General features: G+C 34.1%; 1 protein-coding gene across 3 annotated transcripts in view; it reads right to left on the reverse strand.

The window, feature by feature from the left end:
• Positions 1-14,582, reverse strand: part of SLC9A9 (solute carrier family 9 member A9) — a 505,685-nt gene that overhangs the window by 160,684 nt on the left and 330,419 nt on the right. For all 3 annotated transcript variants that reach the window (XM_039876498.1, XM_039876497.1, XM_039876499.1), the window contains one exon: positions 10,505-10,658. In XM_039876498.1, the coding sequence (XP_039732432.1) occupies positions 10,505-10,658 (154 nt within the window). The remainder of the gene's footprint in view (positions 1-10,504; positions 10,659-14,582) is intronic.

A 14,582-nucleotide genomic window follows, 5' to 3' on the forward strand; every position in this document is an offset into this window, starting at 1 on the left:
AACCCTGGGCTTGGGAGCCCAGTGTGGGGCCAGGACTCCTTGCTCCTCAGGTGGAGGGGGTGGAGTTCTGCAGCCAAGATAATCTTTCTGATTCTCGACACATGGTTGTGGGACTGGGTTATTTAGTGTCTCCATGCCTCCTACTGGTTTTGAGGTGACCTCTTATGTCTGTCCCTAGTTGTAGGGCTTATGTTCAGTTGGTGATGGTTGTTGATTGTTCTGTAGTTTTATTATAATTTTGGTGTGGTCACCAGAAGAAGTGTGCACAGCATCGACCTTCTACACCATCTAGACTGGTCTCTTAATAGTGTCTCTTGCAACACAAATATATTTCATTTTAATGAAGCTCAATTTATCCTTTTTTTCTTTTACAGATGATGCTTTTCATATAATTTCTAAGAGTCCTTTGCCTAATTTGAAGTCATGAAGATTTTCTTTTCATTTTATCCTGGAAGTTTTACAGTTTTATATTATACATTTTGATCTATGATCCATTTTGAGCTCATTTATATATAAAGTCTGAGGTTTAAGTCAAGGTTCATTGTTTGGCCCATGGATATTATATTAGGTTTCCATTGCTGTGCAACAAATTACCACAACCTTAGAGGCTTAAAACAACACCTGTTATTAGCTCACAGTTCCTTAGGTCAGATGTCTGGCATGGTGTGACTTGATTTTTTCTTTAGGGTATCACAATGCTGAAATCAAAGTATGGCTGGACTGAGGCTCTGAGAGGAAAATCTGCTTCAAAGTTAATTCTTTTTGCAGAATTCGGCTCCTAGTGGTTGTAGGCTGATGGCCATTTTTTCTTTGTCAGCTGTCAGCCAGGGATGCTCTCAGGAACTAGAAGCTGCTGGCATTGGCTACATGGCTACCTCCATCTTCGAGCAGCAATGGTGCATCAAATCCTTCTTGTGTTCTGAATCTCTGAACTTCTATGAGCGGCCAGAGAAAACTCTTTATTTATAAAAAAGCTCTTATGGCACCCTCAGATAGTCTTCCAATTTTAAAGTCAGCTGTGCCATGTAATGTAATCTAAGCACGAGAATAAAATGTGTACTATTTGCAGTTCCAAGGATTATGGAACACTATGTGTGAGAAATAACATCCCTGTTCCATTAAATTTTCTTTGCACCTTTGTTAAAGTCAATGAGCCATATTTGCATATGGGTCTGTTTCTGGACTCTCTTCTGTTTGATTGATCTACGCATCTATCCCTTTGAGGATACCACATTTCTTGGTATGGCAGTTTTATAGAAAGTCTTAAAATTAAGCAGTGTGAGTCCTACAATTTAATTCTTCTTTTTAAAATTAGATTTAGTTATTCTAGTTCTTTTGCCTTTCTTTATAAATTTAAAAATCAGTTTGTCTCTATCTACAAAGTATCTAGCTGGATTTTGATTAGAATTGCATTAAAGTTATGGATCAATTCATGGAGAATTTATATTTTAATTATATTGAGTTTTTCAACTCACGAACACAGTATGTCTCTCCATTTATTTAGGTCTTTCTTGATTTCTTTCATTGGCATTTTGTAATTTTCAATATTCAGATCCTGCATGTGGTTTGTTAGATAGTCCCATATATTTAAAAAATTTTGCAGCTATTGTTAGTATTTTTAAAAATAATTTCCAATTGTTCAGTTATAAGATATAGATGTTCATTGGAATTTTGAGGATTGACCTTATATCCAAGAACCTAGTTAAACTTATTATTTCTAGAAGATTGTGGGTTTTTTTTTTTTGATATTTTACTTGGTTCTACATAGACAATTATACTGTCTGCAAATTGGGCAATTATATTTCTTCCCTTCTAATCTATATGACTCTTATAGATTTTTCTTGCCTTACTGCACTGGTTAGGATTACCAGTACAATGTTGAATAGAAGTGGTGAGTGGACATCCTTGTCTCATTCCTGATATTAGGAAGAAAGCATTCGGTTTTTCATCATTAAATATGATGTTAGCTTTGGATTTTTGTGGTTTACCTTTACTAGTTTAAGAATGTTTTCTTCTACTTCTAAGTTTGCTAAAAGTTTTTAAAAATCATAAATGAAAATTGCTTTTTGTCAGATGCTTTGCCTGCATCAAGTGATATGATCATGTTTTTCTTTGACCTGTTAATATGGTATATTTCATTGATTGGTATTTGAATATTGGACCAGTCTTGCATTCCTGAGATCAATTGCACGTAGTTGTGGTTTTTAGTCTTTTTATATATTGTTGGATTTGATTTGCTAATATTTTGTTGAGGATCTTTTCATCTATGCTCATGAAAAATATTGGTTTGAGTGTGGTTGTCTGTGAGGTTGTTGTCTGACTTTGGTATTTGGATAATGCTGGCCTCTTAAACTGAGTTGGAAAATGTTCCTTTCTCTTCTATTTTTTTGAAGAGATTGTTTAGAATTATTATTATATCTTCTTTCAGAGAAAAGTTTACCAGAGAAACTATCTGGGCCTCTAGTTTTCTTTCTTGGAAGGTTTTGACTATAAATTCTATTTTTTTAAAATAGATATAGGATGATTTAATTTATTTCTTCTTGAATGGCTTTTGGCAGTTTGTCAAGGATTGTTACATTTTATCCATTTTGTTGGATTTATGTTCATAGAAGTGTTCATAGTATTCACTGATAATCCTCTTAATGTCTCTAATGTCTGTCATGACATTTCCTTTTTATTTTTTGATATTGGTGATTTTGAGTTTTTTTTTTAGTCAGTCAGTCTGGCTAGAAATTTATCAATTTTGTTGATCTCATTTTTTTTTTAAAGCAAGTCTGCTGAAGAAAATTCCATTTCCAGGTTTGTACAAATTGGATAATTTCCAATAATCTATCTTCAAGTTCACTGACTCTTTCATCTCTCATTCTTTATTTGGTTGTTGACTCAATTCAGTGAATGTTTTATTTTAGTTATTGCATTTTCAGTTCTAAAATTTCCATTTATTTCTTTTTTTGTAATTTCTATTTCTCTGCTGAGTTTTTTCATTTTTCCATTTGTTTCCATTCTGTTTGCTCAATTCCAACATCTGTGTCATCTTGGGGTTAGTATCTATTGATTGTCTTTTTCCTGTGTGAGATACTAATATTTTCCTGGTTTTCATATGCTGAGTAATTTTGGATTTATCCTGGAAATTTTGAGTATTATGTTAAGTGACTCTGGATCTGGATATGTTAAGTGACATGAGATTCTCCTATGAAGAATGTTGATATTTTGTTTTATCAGGCAGTCAACCACATTAGGTCCATTGTGCAAGTTCTTACTGGCTTTCTATTGCCTGTGGTTCCAACGTCAGTTCAGTTTCGAAGTCTGTAGCACCACTCAGATCTGTCCTGCATGTATCCAGTCTGGGATTTGAGTGATGATATGCCTTGTAGTTCATTTCTCAAAGTCTTTGGTGTGCTATTTAGGGTCAGATACATGCATGCCCTACTTAGGGGTGAGCCCAGAAGTTTATACATGACTTCACTGGATCACTTTCTTGCTCTCTCTCCACTTCATAATTTCTTCCACATTTTCTGACTTCCTAAAAGCCCAGGGATTTAGTTTCCTTACACTGCTACATTTCCCATGATTTTCCCATAATATTGCACCTGCTTCCAATGTCAACTATTGAAAGGATTAAGAAAGAAAAGAAATGGAACAAAAATTCTTCTCAAGGTCTCAGGACCTCAGTTCCTCTGGTTGGAATTTTAGGGATATGCCCAAATGTTGCTGCCATCATCACCACTGCTGCCTTAGGATTGCATCATTCTGGTCTTTAAACTGCCTTTGAGTCCAGGTCAAGAGATTATAGAGAGAAAAAAATTGGAAATTCACTGCTGGTTTGGTAGTACTCTGAATTCTGGTTTCCTTCCCCAATCTGTCTGCTACCATTTACTTTTTTTTTTTTTAAGGAGAACTTTACACATAATTAATCACTAGAAGAAAGCCAAGTGTATTTATTTCCAATCTTTTTTTTTCTTTTTAAAAATTAAATTATTGGGGTGACATTGGTTAATAAAATCAAATAGGTTTCAAGTGTACAATTCAGTAATATATCATATGTATAATGCATTGTGTGGTCACCATTTACTTTTAAGAGTCCTTCAATAACTGCTACATGTTTTCTGTATAGGCTTTTGGTTACAGTGGAAGAGATTTGGGGAAGTAAATATACTTTGTTCATCTTGACCAGAAGTAGAAACCCCTTCACAGCCTTTTACCTAAAATAAAGATACAACTATTACTAAAGTGAGGCTCCTATATTGGATCATACTATATGATAACAGGCTAATAAATTATCTTCAATAGAGCAGAATGCTCATTGTTTGGTAAACTTAATACATGGGTGAAGCTTATTATTATTGATGCTCTCAAGATCATGTTGGAGAAGATAAATAAGAACATGGCTAGTGAAGGATAGCTGGTAGTTGTAAAGATAAAGACTATTATCTCTGGAACTAGGAAGATTCTATACACAGAAAGAAAGCGTATTAAAGAGCCCAGATGGCATTGCAAGCAAATTTATGAGCTGCTGATTCATAATACTGGTTATAAACTGAGGATATTTTTAGATCAATAGAGTATATTCATTCAATATCTCTAACAGACTATGTCAAACTAGACTGATTTTAGAAATAAATATTTTGAGTTATGAAACATTTTTTAAGAAAAAACCTATGGAAAAATAGAACAATTTTAAATGGGATTAGAGTTAGGGAATATAAAGTATAAATCTACTTTCAAATGAGTAAATTGGTTTTCTATGTTTCATGATAGAGGGTATTTCTCAGGCCTGCCAACTAATACAAATTGATACAAAATATACAAATTTGTACAAAATCGATGTAAAATAATAAAATTGATATAAATTGATGAAATGGTGCTAATTAAATATCACAAAAGATCTTAAGTAAAGAGTATATTAAGAAGGAAATAGAAACATGTTCTAGAAAGAATCTGAGCTCTGGATAAATAAAATACTTTTTGCAAGCATTTTTCTTTAAGAGGTTTATAATTTTGAATGCAGAAATAGTAGCTGCCTATAAGATTGATGAATCTAGTTATTACATAAAATGAACTGAGCTCTCCAGAGACTAGCATTTCTTTCTATTTTTCATGTAAGCCATACTTTCACAAATGCAATGAATTAATAACACTGTGTGTGTGTGTGTGTGTGTGTGTGTGTGTGTGCCACAGGCAATAAAAGAGTGTTTGGCAAGAAAATGCTCATAAGGCTCATAGTTGTTCACTTGGGTATTGTTATAGCAACATTTGTTGAGCACTTACTGTGTGCCCTAAATTCTTTATACATGCAACACTTAATCCTTATGACAATATAAAGAAGTAGTTATTATTATTCTAATTTTACAAATAAGAAAATCGACATAGAGAGGTCAAATTTATTAAAGTTAACACAACTAGTAAGAGAAGGAGGAGAGTTGGGACCCACGCCATCCACCTCCAAAGTATGTATGATGATTTACTATATTAATATTCCAATGAAGCAAATTATTAAACATGCATGAGACTTTGGGTACAAGAAGAGAAATTACATAGAACACAGCTAGATATTGAGGGAACTTAATTAAATGTATTCCTCCATTATATTATATTGACATTACATTAAATTGACATTTCCTCACCTCAGTAATAAAGTCTGTAAGCAGGTATATTTAACTCTGCTATTGTTTAAGATTTTAAAATATTACCTCTTCATTTAAAAATTTAAAAATTTTATTTAAAAATAAAAATATTACTTCTGCATACATTCCTATGATGGCTGTTATTAAAACTTTGTAGCTAGTGGGTATACATGATAAAGAAAACATTCTAGGATGGCATATAATGGGGAAGGGTCATAAACCAAAATTAGAGTTTAAATATTTAAATAAAATAATTATAACAGAGATAGTGCACTAACTAAAAGTTATTCACTCTGCAATGAACACAGGCCAGCATGTGCAATTTTTTTGTTTGTTTGATTTGTGAAAGAAGCCAACAGCAGGCTGACTTAGGATTCTAAATAGGGTTGGGAGAAGAGCATTAGGATGACAAAATTTTGTAATTTCAAATTCTTATTGAGGAAGACAAGCTTCCATGCTTGACTACTTTGGACCAGGGCTGGTCTTGTTTACCTTAAACTGTTTTAGGTCAAAGAGAAAAGCTGCACCAAAAAATTTCTGTGCTGCATTAGCAAGTCAATACAATCACTCATGATGGATGAAGATTTCCTGTGCTTGTTTCTAACAGGGCTGTCTTGGTTATAAAAATACATCTCTTTTTTCCCTAGAGGATTTGTTAATCAAGGTAGATTGCAGGCATCAGGAATAGCTCATTTATTTAGGGTGGCAGAAGAATGCACTAGTTGAGCATGCAGGCCTTGGGCTGAGGCTGCCTCGGCTGGAGTTTGACTCTGCAGCCCAACAGTGGTGTGATCCTTGGCCACTTTGCCAGGCCTCACCCACCCTAGAAAGTAGCTACTATTATGATTCCCATTTTATAGATTGAAAGCTGAGTCATAGGAAAATTATATGCCTTGCATTTTATTATCTAATGTATAGCACAGAGTTAGTACTCAATAAAAGCTGGCTAATACTTTTGGAGATGTTAGAAACCAAAATCTGGAAGCTATAAAAATCATTGTGCTAAGGGCACTTTCTAATGCCATCAGAATATCGGTTCTGTTTTGCTCTGGTGTACAAGGCTTTCTGCATTGTTGTTCAGATATCTTCAAGAGATGGTCAGCATTCCTATCTGTGGGAACCCAGGAAAGATTTGCACTGTGGTATGGGGTCCATTCTCATTTGTTTTGTTAGCTCCATGTGGTGCCCTACCCTAAGCCAAGGATGGGTTACCACCTCAAATTAATTACCACTGCCAGAGAGCTCTGCCCTTTTGGTTTTTGAGGTTTATTTACAAGCATATGTGATCATTTGGTGGATTATCCTGTTAACTGGCCTCTATAGGACAAAGCTTGACATCTTTGATCTCTTCTGTTTCCTGGCTCACAGCAGATCTCTTAGACACTGAAGGTTAGGTTTTCCTCACCACCAGTATTATTCTACAGAAGAGAGGAGATCTGGAATCCTAATCAAAAAACCATTCTACTGTTTTTCACATGAATACCTCCAAGATAATACTAGAGGAGTCTCCTCTTTTTCTCTAGAATTTTGAGAAACAAGTCTGTGATTTATTTCAAATGCTGCATTAAAAATATTTTATTATTTTTTAAAAGAAAATAAAAAAGCTTTAGGATGAGAAGTTTGAGTATGGTTAAGAAAATTTTTATTTAATGAAGAATTTGTTTAATATGTAAAGAACTTTCTGACTTTTTCTAAGTACAGCACCACTGCTGTTTTAAAGTCATTTCTATCAAAGTGCAATTTCTATTGATACTATTAATTTTTACCTTATATAAAATACTTTATCTTCATTCTACTGTGGTAGTTTGTGGCTGAGTGGCAAATTTTATAGGGACAAAAAACAACTCAGGTTTTTAGTAAACAACTCAAGTTTGCATACATAATAATTTAAGAGAAAAAATACAGAATGTAAAAAACCAAAGCAATGTAAAGTGTATAAATAAATCACATACCAAGTGAGGATGTTTGAGTTTATTCAATATTACATTTGCATTCCTGCCTCTTGGGTTTCTCCCATTTGTGTTATTTTATTAAAACTCCAATTTACTTTTATTTTGGTATCTTATGGAAAGAGTCTGATATGAAAGTTGATTAATGAAACATTGCTCTGTAAACAAGTAAAACCTTGCTAAATATAACCTAAAAGAGAGACAACTATCATTTAAAAGCTATAATGGAATTGAGAATTTCTTTGATAACGTTATAAGCCATGACAGAGAAATGAAGCATATGATAGTATCACTATGACATGGTTGAGCCAAATTTATGCCACACTTGTGTGTTCGTTTGTACACACACTAGCTTGTTCTTTTATGCTAACTGTATTATGTTCTATTTCCCTCCCATTAATCAATGAGCAGTGGCTCTTCCTCCTCGAGTTAGCCCCTGCCTTCCTCTAAGTATAGGTACTAAGGAGTTTAAGCTGAAGACTCAGGTGTGCCTGGCCCTGGGCAACCCTGATCAAATCTGGTGGTATTTAACATTAGCCCGATCTCTACTTGGAGTTAGGGAGTCTAAACCAGTAGTTCTCAAAGTGTGGTTCCAGAACCAGCAATATCAGCATTGCCTGGAATGTGGTAGAAATGCACATTCTTAGGCTCTGACACAGATGTACTAGATCAAAAACTTGGGTAGGGGCCCAGCATTCTGGGGTTAATGAGCCCTCCAGGTGGTTCTGCTGCTCACTCAATTTGAGAGCCATTGGTTTTAACTTGGTCTTCTTGCCTGTATCCTGTCTACCTGAATTGGCTTCCTGGGTACTCCTGTATCTATGAACTTCAGTTTTTTTTCCTCTGATTTCCTCATGACTCGGTCTCTGTTCTCTCTTATTGGATTACTTCCCTAATTTCAGATTAACACTCTAGTTCCCAGCTGAGATTTCCGCTTTGCCTGTTAGGCTGAAGCCCTGTCAGTTCCTTTCCCTAAATATAAGCCCTGCCTTTTTTCCTCTCCCATCCTGGCTGGTGGCCAAGTCTGGCATTGAATCAATTGTATTAGGAGCTAGTTCCCACTGGGCAGCTCCATGACCTGGAAACCCTATGTTGTGCCCCAAGCTGGGCATAATAACACTGTCTAAATTGACCTCTAGGCCTCTCTCCTGTGGGTGCTACGGTTGACAACACTATCTTTCCTAATTAAGCCCTGTCCTATAACTTGGATAATTGTTCTAACCTGCCTAGAACCCCATTGATATAATCCTCTCTCCCTGCTGACCTGGATATTAAGAGACTATATAAGCTATGTCATCTATTTGAAGTCCATGGATAACTTTGGAAATCACTATAGGAGAATTAGGTAAACACTTTATGATAAAACATGTTACTGATTTCGGGACAATCTCTTCAGAGTAAAGAAAGGTAACAGTAGAAAATGTTACATTTGTATCTAAGAAAATGTTGACATCGCTATTTTCTGAACATTTTAATCTACTTTATAGGATATTTGATACTTATGGGGATTGGTATCCTCTAACTTTTATTTTCAAAGCCCTAATTTTTCCATGGATGAATCTACTTACTGAATTTTATTTTCCAGAAACCCGAACATACAAGTGTCTTACTAATAGTTTACTGTGGATCCAGTGCTGTAGAGTTTGATGTAATATGTGTGCTTATCCATAGAAGCCTACCGGTAGCCACCACTGTGAAATAAATTGCAGGTCACGTTTATATGCCTAGAAAATAATTCAGCGAGCATTTCATAACACTCTCCATTCACCTTTGGTCAAAACTCTTTTTATGTGTTTAGCCAATATGCATAGTACTTCACAAGGTCCTTTTTTCCTTGAATTTGGTTTAATACATAGCCACTTGGCCCAGTTTAGGCATAAGCTTTCTTATACTAAACTTTCTGCTTCTGCTTCCTCTTTGTTAAATGCATAGAAAATGATCAGTATATACTTAACAAAAGCAATTCACATTTATGGTTATATCCATTTCATTTTTCACATAGCAATTACTTATTCAATTCTACTATGTGCCAGGCACTATATTGATGCTGGAATTACAGAGCCTTTGCCTGTAAGAGTCTTCTTGGAGGTTCTTTTCCAGTCAGATGGATCCTTTCCTGTCAGATATAGGTATGAATTTGCCTTACCAAGAATGGGCAGGGATCAGAGAGGGACTGTGTGATTGATCAAGATGTATGGCTTTGAGAAATAAAATATGATTTACCTGAAGTACTGTTACATTCTGGAATATGAAAATGAGGATGCAGGTCAAAGAAATAAATAAAGATAACAGTTAAAATAGATTTACCAGTTTTCACAATTGACACAATCTACCCATTTTTGCACTACCTGCAACTTCAGGTTTATAGCAATCTTCCAGGCACTGCTAGTTGGAGGGCCCCTGACTGAAGCCTTGACTCCCTTCTGCTGTGAAAAACTGCCTAACTCCTATCTATAGCAACCCTCTGGCTAAGTATATGGCTCACTAATCAAGTATGTTTAACCATTTCCCATGTCCCTGGTTCTATCTTAAGTGCTGTGAGAAATTAAAAACAAAACAAATTCATTTTCCTTCGTATTATAGTTTTTTCTGTATATTTCTCTATTGGATTTTGAGTGTCTTGAGGACAAGATCTGTGCCTTACTCTTTTTTGTAAACTCCATAATATATCACAATATGCACAATAAACAGTGTTGAATGAAGGATATAGGAACAGACTGTAAACAGACATAGCCCTGAGATTTCTAGGACTCTTGGAAAAGCCAATTAAGTTGGTGATATGTCATATCATTTCACCTTATGAATGCAGGTCAACTTTACCCTAGGGAAAGTCAGTGCACAGACCTGCCATTGTACTCTCGACAAACACCAGAAATAGAACAGTGCAGCCATGCCTCATCATGATTTCCTTGGTTAAACAGTGCCACTCACCTGATCTGAAGCCAAGTCAGCATGGGAGTCGTCCCTCCTCCAAACACCCAGACTGTGAAGAACACGAGCAGCAACGTGGTGGTGAACATCATCTGTTTGGGCTGAGATTCTGTGTCCCGAATAGCTAAGGCAAATGCTATTGCTCCTCTCAGACCTTACAAGGAAAACCAAACAACAGCAGCAAAAAACAATAAAAAATTAAAGGGAATGAACATTTGCACTGGTCTCATTCTCATTCAATTGAATTTTATCTTTACAATTTGCTAATAAACACAATTACTTTTTTAAATTAAACTTTTATTTCGATATAATTGTAGATTCACAGGTAGTTGTAAGAAATAATAGACTTACTGTGTGCCTTTTCCCCTCAAAGATAATATCTTGCAAACTCTAGTGCAATATCACAATCAGGATTTTGACATTGATAGAGTCAAGTTATAGTACATTCCCAACACCAAAAAGATCTCTCATGTCACCCGTTTATAACCACATTTCCTTTCCTCCTACACAACTCTCTCCTTAATTTCTGGCAACCAGTAATCAATTTTCTATTTTTATAATTTTGCCATTTTAAGAATGTTATATAAATGAAATCATGAAGTATGTAGACCTCCGAACTAGCTTTTTTCACCCAGCATAATTCTCTGGATATTCATCCAGGGTTGCTAAATATATCAATAGGTTGTTCTTTTTTTTATTACTGAGTGGTATTCCATGGTATAGATGTTCCACAGGTTATTAAACCATCCATTGAAAGACATCTGGGCTGTTTCTAGTTTGGGGCTATTACAGATAAGGCTGCCGTGTGTGTGAGCATAAGTTTTCATTTCTCTGATATAAATTCCTAGGACTATAATCACTGAGGCATATAGTATTTATATATTTTTAAAATAAATTACTACTGTTTTTCAGAGTGGCTGTACCATTTTACATTCCCCCCAGCGATATATATCATCCAGTTTCTCTGCATGCTCACCAGCATTTAGGGTTGTCACAATTTTTTTTTTTTAGTTTAGTCATTCTGATAGGTGTGTGGTAATAGCTTATTGGGGTTTTAATTTGCATTTTCCTAATGATGAATGGTGTTGAACAATTTTTAATGTGCTTATTTGTTATCTTTATACCTTCTTGGGTGAAATGTCTCTTTGTGTCTTTATATCATTTTTTTCTTTTTAAATTTTTTTTTAGATTTATTGAGATGATATTGGGTAATAAGATTATATGGGTTTCAAGTATACAATTTAATAATGCATCATTTGTATATCTCATTGTGTGTTTACCACCCAAAGTCTAATCTTCTATCACCATATATTTGACCCCCTTTTCCCTTATCTACCTCCCCTTCTCTCCCCTTTCCTTCTGGTAACCACTAAACTATTGTCTGTGTCTATGAGTTTTTGTTTGTTTGTATTTTTTGTATTCTAATATAATTGTTGAGTTTTGAGAGTTCTTTAAATATTCTAGACTTTTGTTAGATGCAAATATTTCCTCCCACTTTGTAGCTTTTAATTGATGAAGTCTAATCTGTTGATTTTTTTCTTTTATAAATCATGTGTTTGAAATCAAGTCTAAGATGTGCTTAAGTCTATGTCTCAAAGATTTTCTCCTATGTTTAATTATTTTTTTCTAAAAGTTGTATAGATTTACATTTTACATTTAAATCCATGATCATTTTGAATTAATTTTCCTATAATGTATGAGGTTTATATTGAGGTTCATTTTTTTTCACTTGTGGATGTTTAATTGTGCCTTTGTCAAAAATCAGTTGGGTGTATTGTGTGGCTCTATTTCTGGGTCCTCTATTGTTCCATTTATCTATGTATCTGTCCCTCTTCTAATAACACCCTGTCTTGATTACTGTAGATAAATAATAGGCCTTAATATTGAGTAGACACATTCTTGTATTTCATTTTCAAAATTATTTAACTATTCTAGATCTTTTGCTTTTCTATAAAATTTTATAATAATATTATCTACATCTAAAAAATATTTTGGACACATTTGTTCTTAGAAAATCAAATGTTTCAGATGATAATGAAAAGCAAGCTTATAGACCACTGAAACTTAATAAATAAATTGGAGAATTATTTACTCCAGCATTGGAGAATTAATTACTCCAGCCCGAGGAAATACTTTTATAAAGTCTATAATTTAAAATAGCCTATTAAAACCTATTATTTTTCCTGTTTTATTTTTCTTCTTTAAGGACAATATGCTAATTCAATTTTATGGATCAATGTTAAATATATTTGCAAGGAGAGGTATTAAAGATGAAATGCCAAAATTTCAAACCAAAGTGTGACAGCATTAATAAAAACAGAGATGTAGACTTTGAAGAAGAGTAAATAAAAGTACAAGCAGTAAAGCAAAAAATTAAGTGGAAGGTCTCTCTTGGGTAACACAAAACTTGCAAAACATTTATGGGCCCTGTTGTATCAGGTAACAGGACAAATAAACACTTGTAATGGCAGCAAGTATAAGTCAAAGAGAGAGTGATTTGGTTATTTTTATAGGAAGGTTTAAATCACATACATAAAATTTTAGTGGTCTATTTTTTATAATATTTACTATATCATCTAGATTTCTAAATGGCAAAATATTTAATCATACATTAAAACAATTTTAAAAATCAGATACAGGATAGGATGAGGAAAACTATATGTAGCCTGGTTTTTATCCTTGGGTTCCCAACTTAGAATATAATGCTCATTTCTTATCTCCATGCTGAGAATATATAAGAGACAAGTGACATAACACAAGATCCAGAGTATTAGACTAGAGAGTCTTGATATATTTTGCCTGACACAAGAAAGTCTCAGAAAGAGAGAGGAACATGCATTCCGATTATAAAATACCTTCAAGGAACAAAATGTAATAGAGGAAGAAAATTATTCTAAATTTCCATGTAGACAAGAAAATGGCCTGAAGATAAAGAAGATAACATTTGAAGTAGATATTAATAAAAAGTTCTTATACATCAGAAATTATGAACACTTTAGATAGCTGCACTCAAAAGTCTCCCACAATAGATGCTCATGCATTCAGACCAAACTGAGGACAAGAAAGGAGGGTATTAATAACCTTTGATACTGGGGAATATTTTAATAACGTTCTCTTCAGGAAATACAAATGGTGTCATTAGGGAATGAAAACTCAAGGAAACAGTCTTAAAACAGACTTCTGTACCTGAGGATAGAATTTTCAGGTCAAGGTAAAGTTTCTAGCAGTATTTAATCATAGCACAAGACGAGATAGATGATGATCTTTTTATTTTCTCTACTCTTCAAGCTCACATTGTAGAATGTTCATAAAGGAGCATTACCGCAAATTAAGTGATATTAGAAGTATTAAATGATGAGACTGTAAGTATTTATTTTTATTTTATAGAATATTGTATGTGTGTTCTTTCATTTTTTGTAAGAACAAAAAGAATAGAGATTGGAAAAGTTAGAACTTGCTATATCATGCTTATTGTAAATTCTTTCGTGTTAAATATCAAAGACGAGGAAGAACACAATCATTTATTTTCCTAAATATGGTTAATAAAACATTGCTATGATATTAAACTAGCATAACTGCTCTTAAATCTAAATTATCTATACATGAGTAGTTTTTGCTTAAAAAACATACTCAAAAGATATCTGTTATTCTGAATTCTAAAATATATATATCTTAGATATAAAACTCTCTATATTTACAAGATGCAATGTAAAGATCTCTGGGGGAAAAAACAGTCAGCCAACTGCCTTGTACTTGTGGCAGGTTGAGAAATGTTGCCAATTAAGGTCAAATTCCAAAATATTAACAAGAGGATGCCTTCTACACATGATGACCACCTAAAAGTCACAGAATGTTTTGGGAGAAGGAGGTAATCTGTCTGTAGCCCTGGTCACATGTAGCACGTACGGCACATACCATATCTGAGATGGCCTGGAGGCATGGGAAACATGAAACTTAGGTGAAATTTCTAAGTAGACAAAGTAAAGCTAATTTAGAACTCTAGATAAGAACTATTGCCTGTGTTCCACTCATCCTTTATGATTTCAAAGTTATTTATCATGCATTTGGAGCTTAGACA

The sequence above is a fragment of the Pteropus medius genome, unplaced genomic scaffold, assembly GCF_902729225.1.
Source record: "Pteropus medius unplaced genomic scaffold, Ma_sr-lr_union100, whole genome shotgun sequence".
In the NCBI taxonomy this organism is placed as follows: Eukaryota; Metazoa; Chordata; class Mammalia; order Chiroptera; family Pteropodidae; genus Pteropus; species Pteropus medius.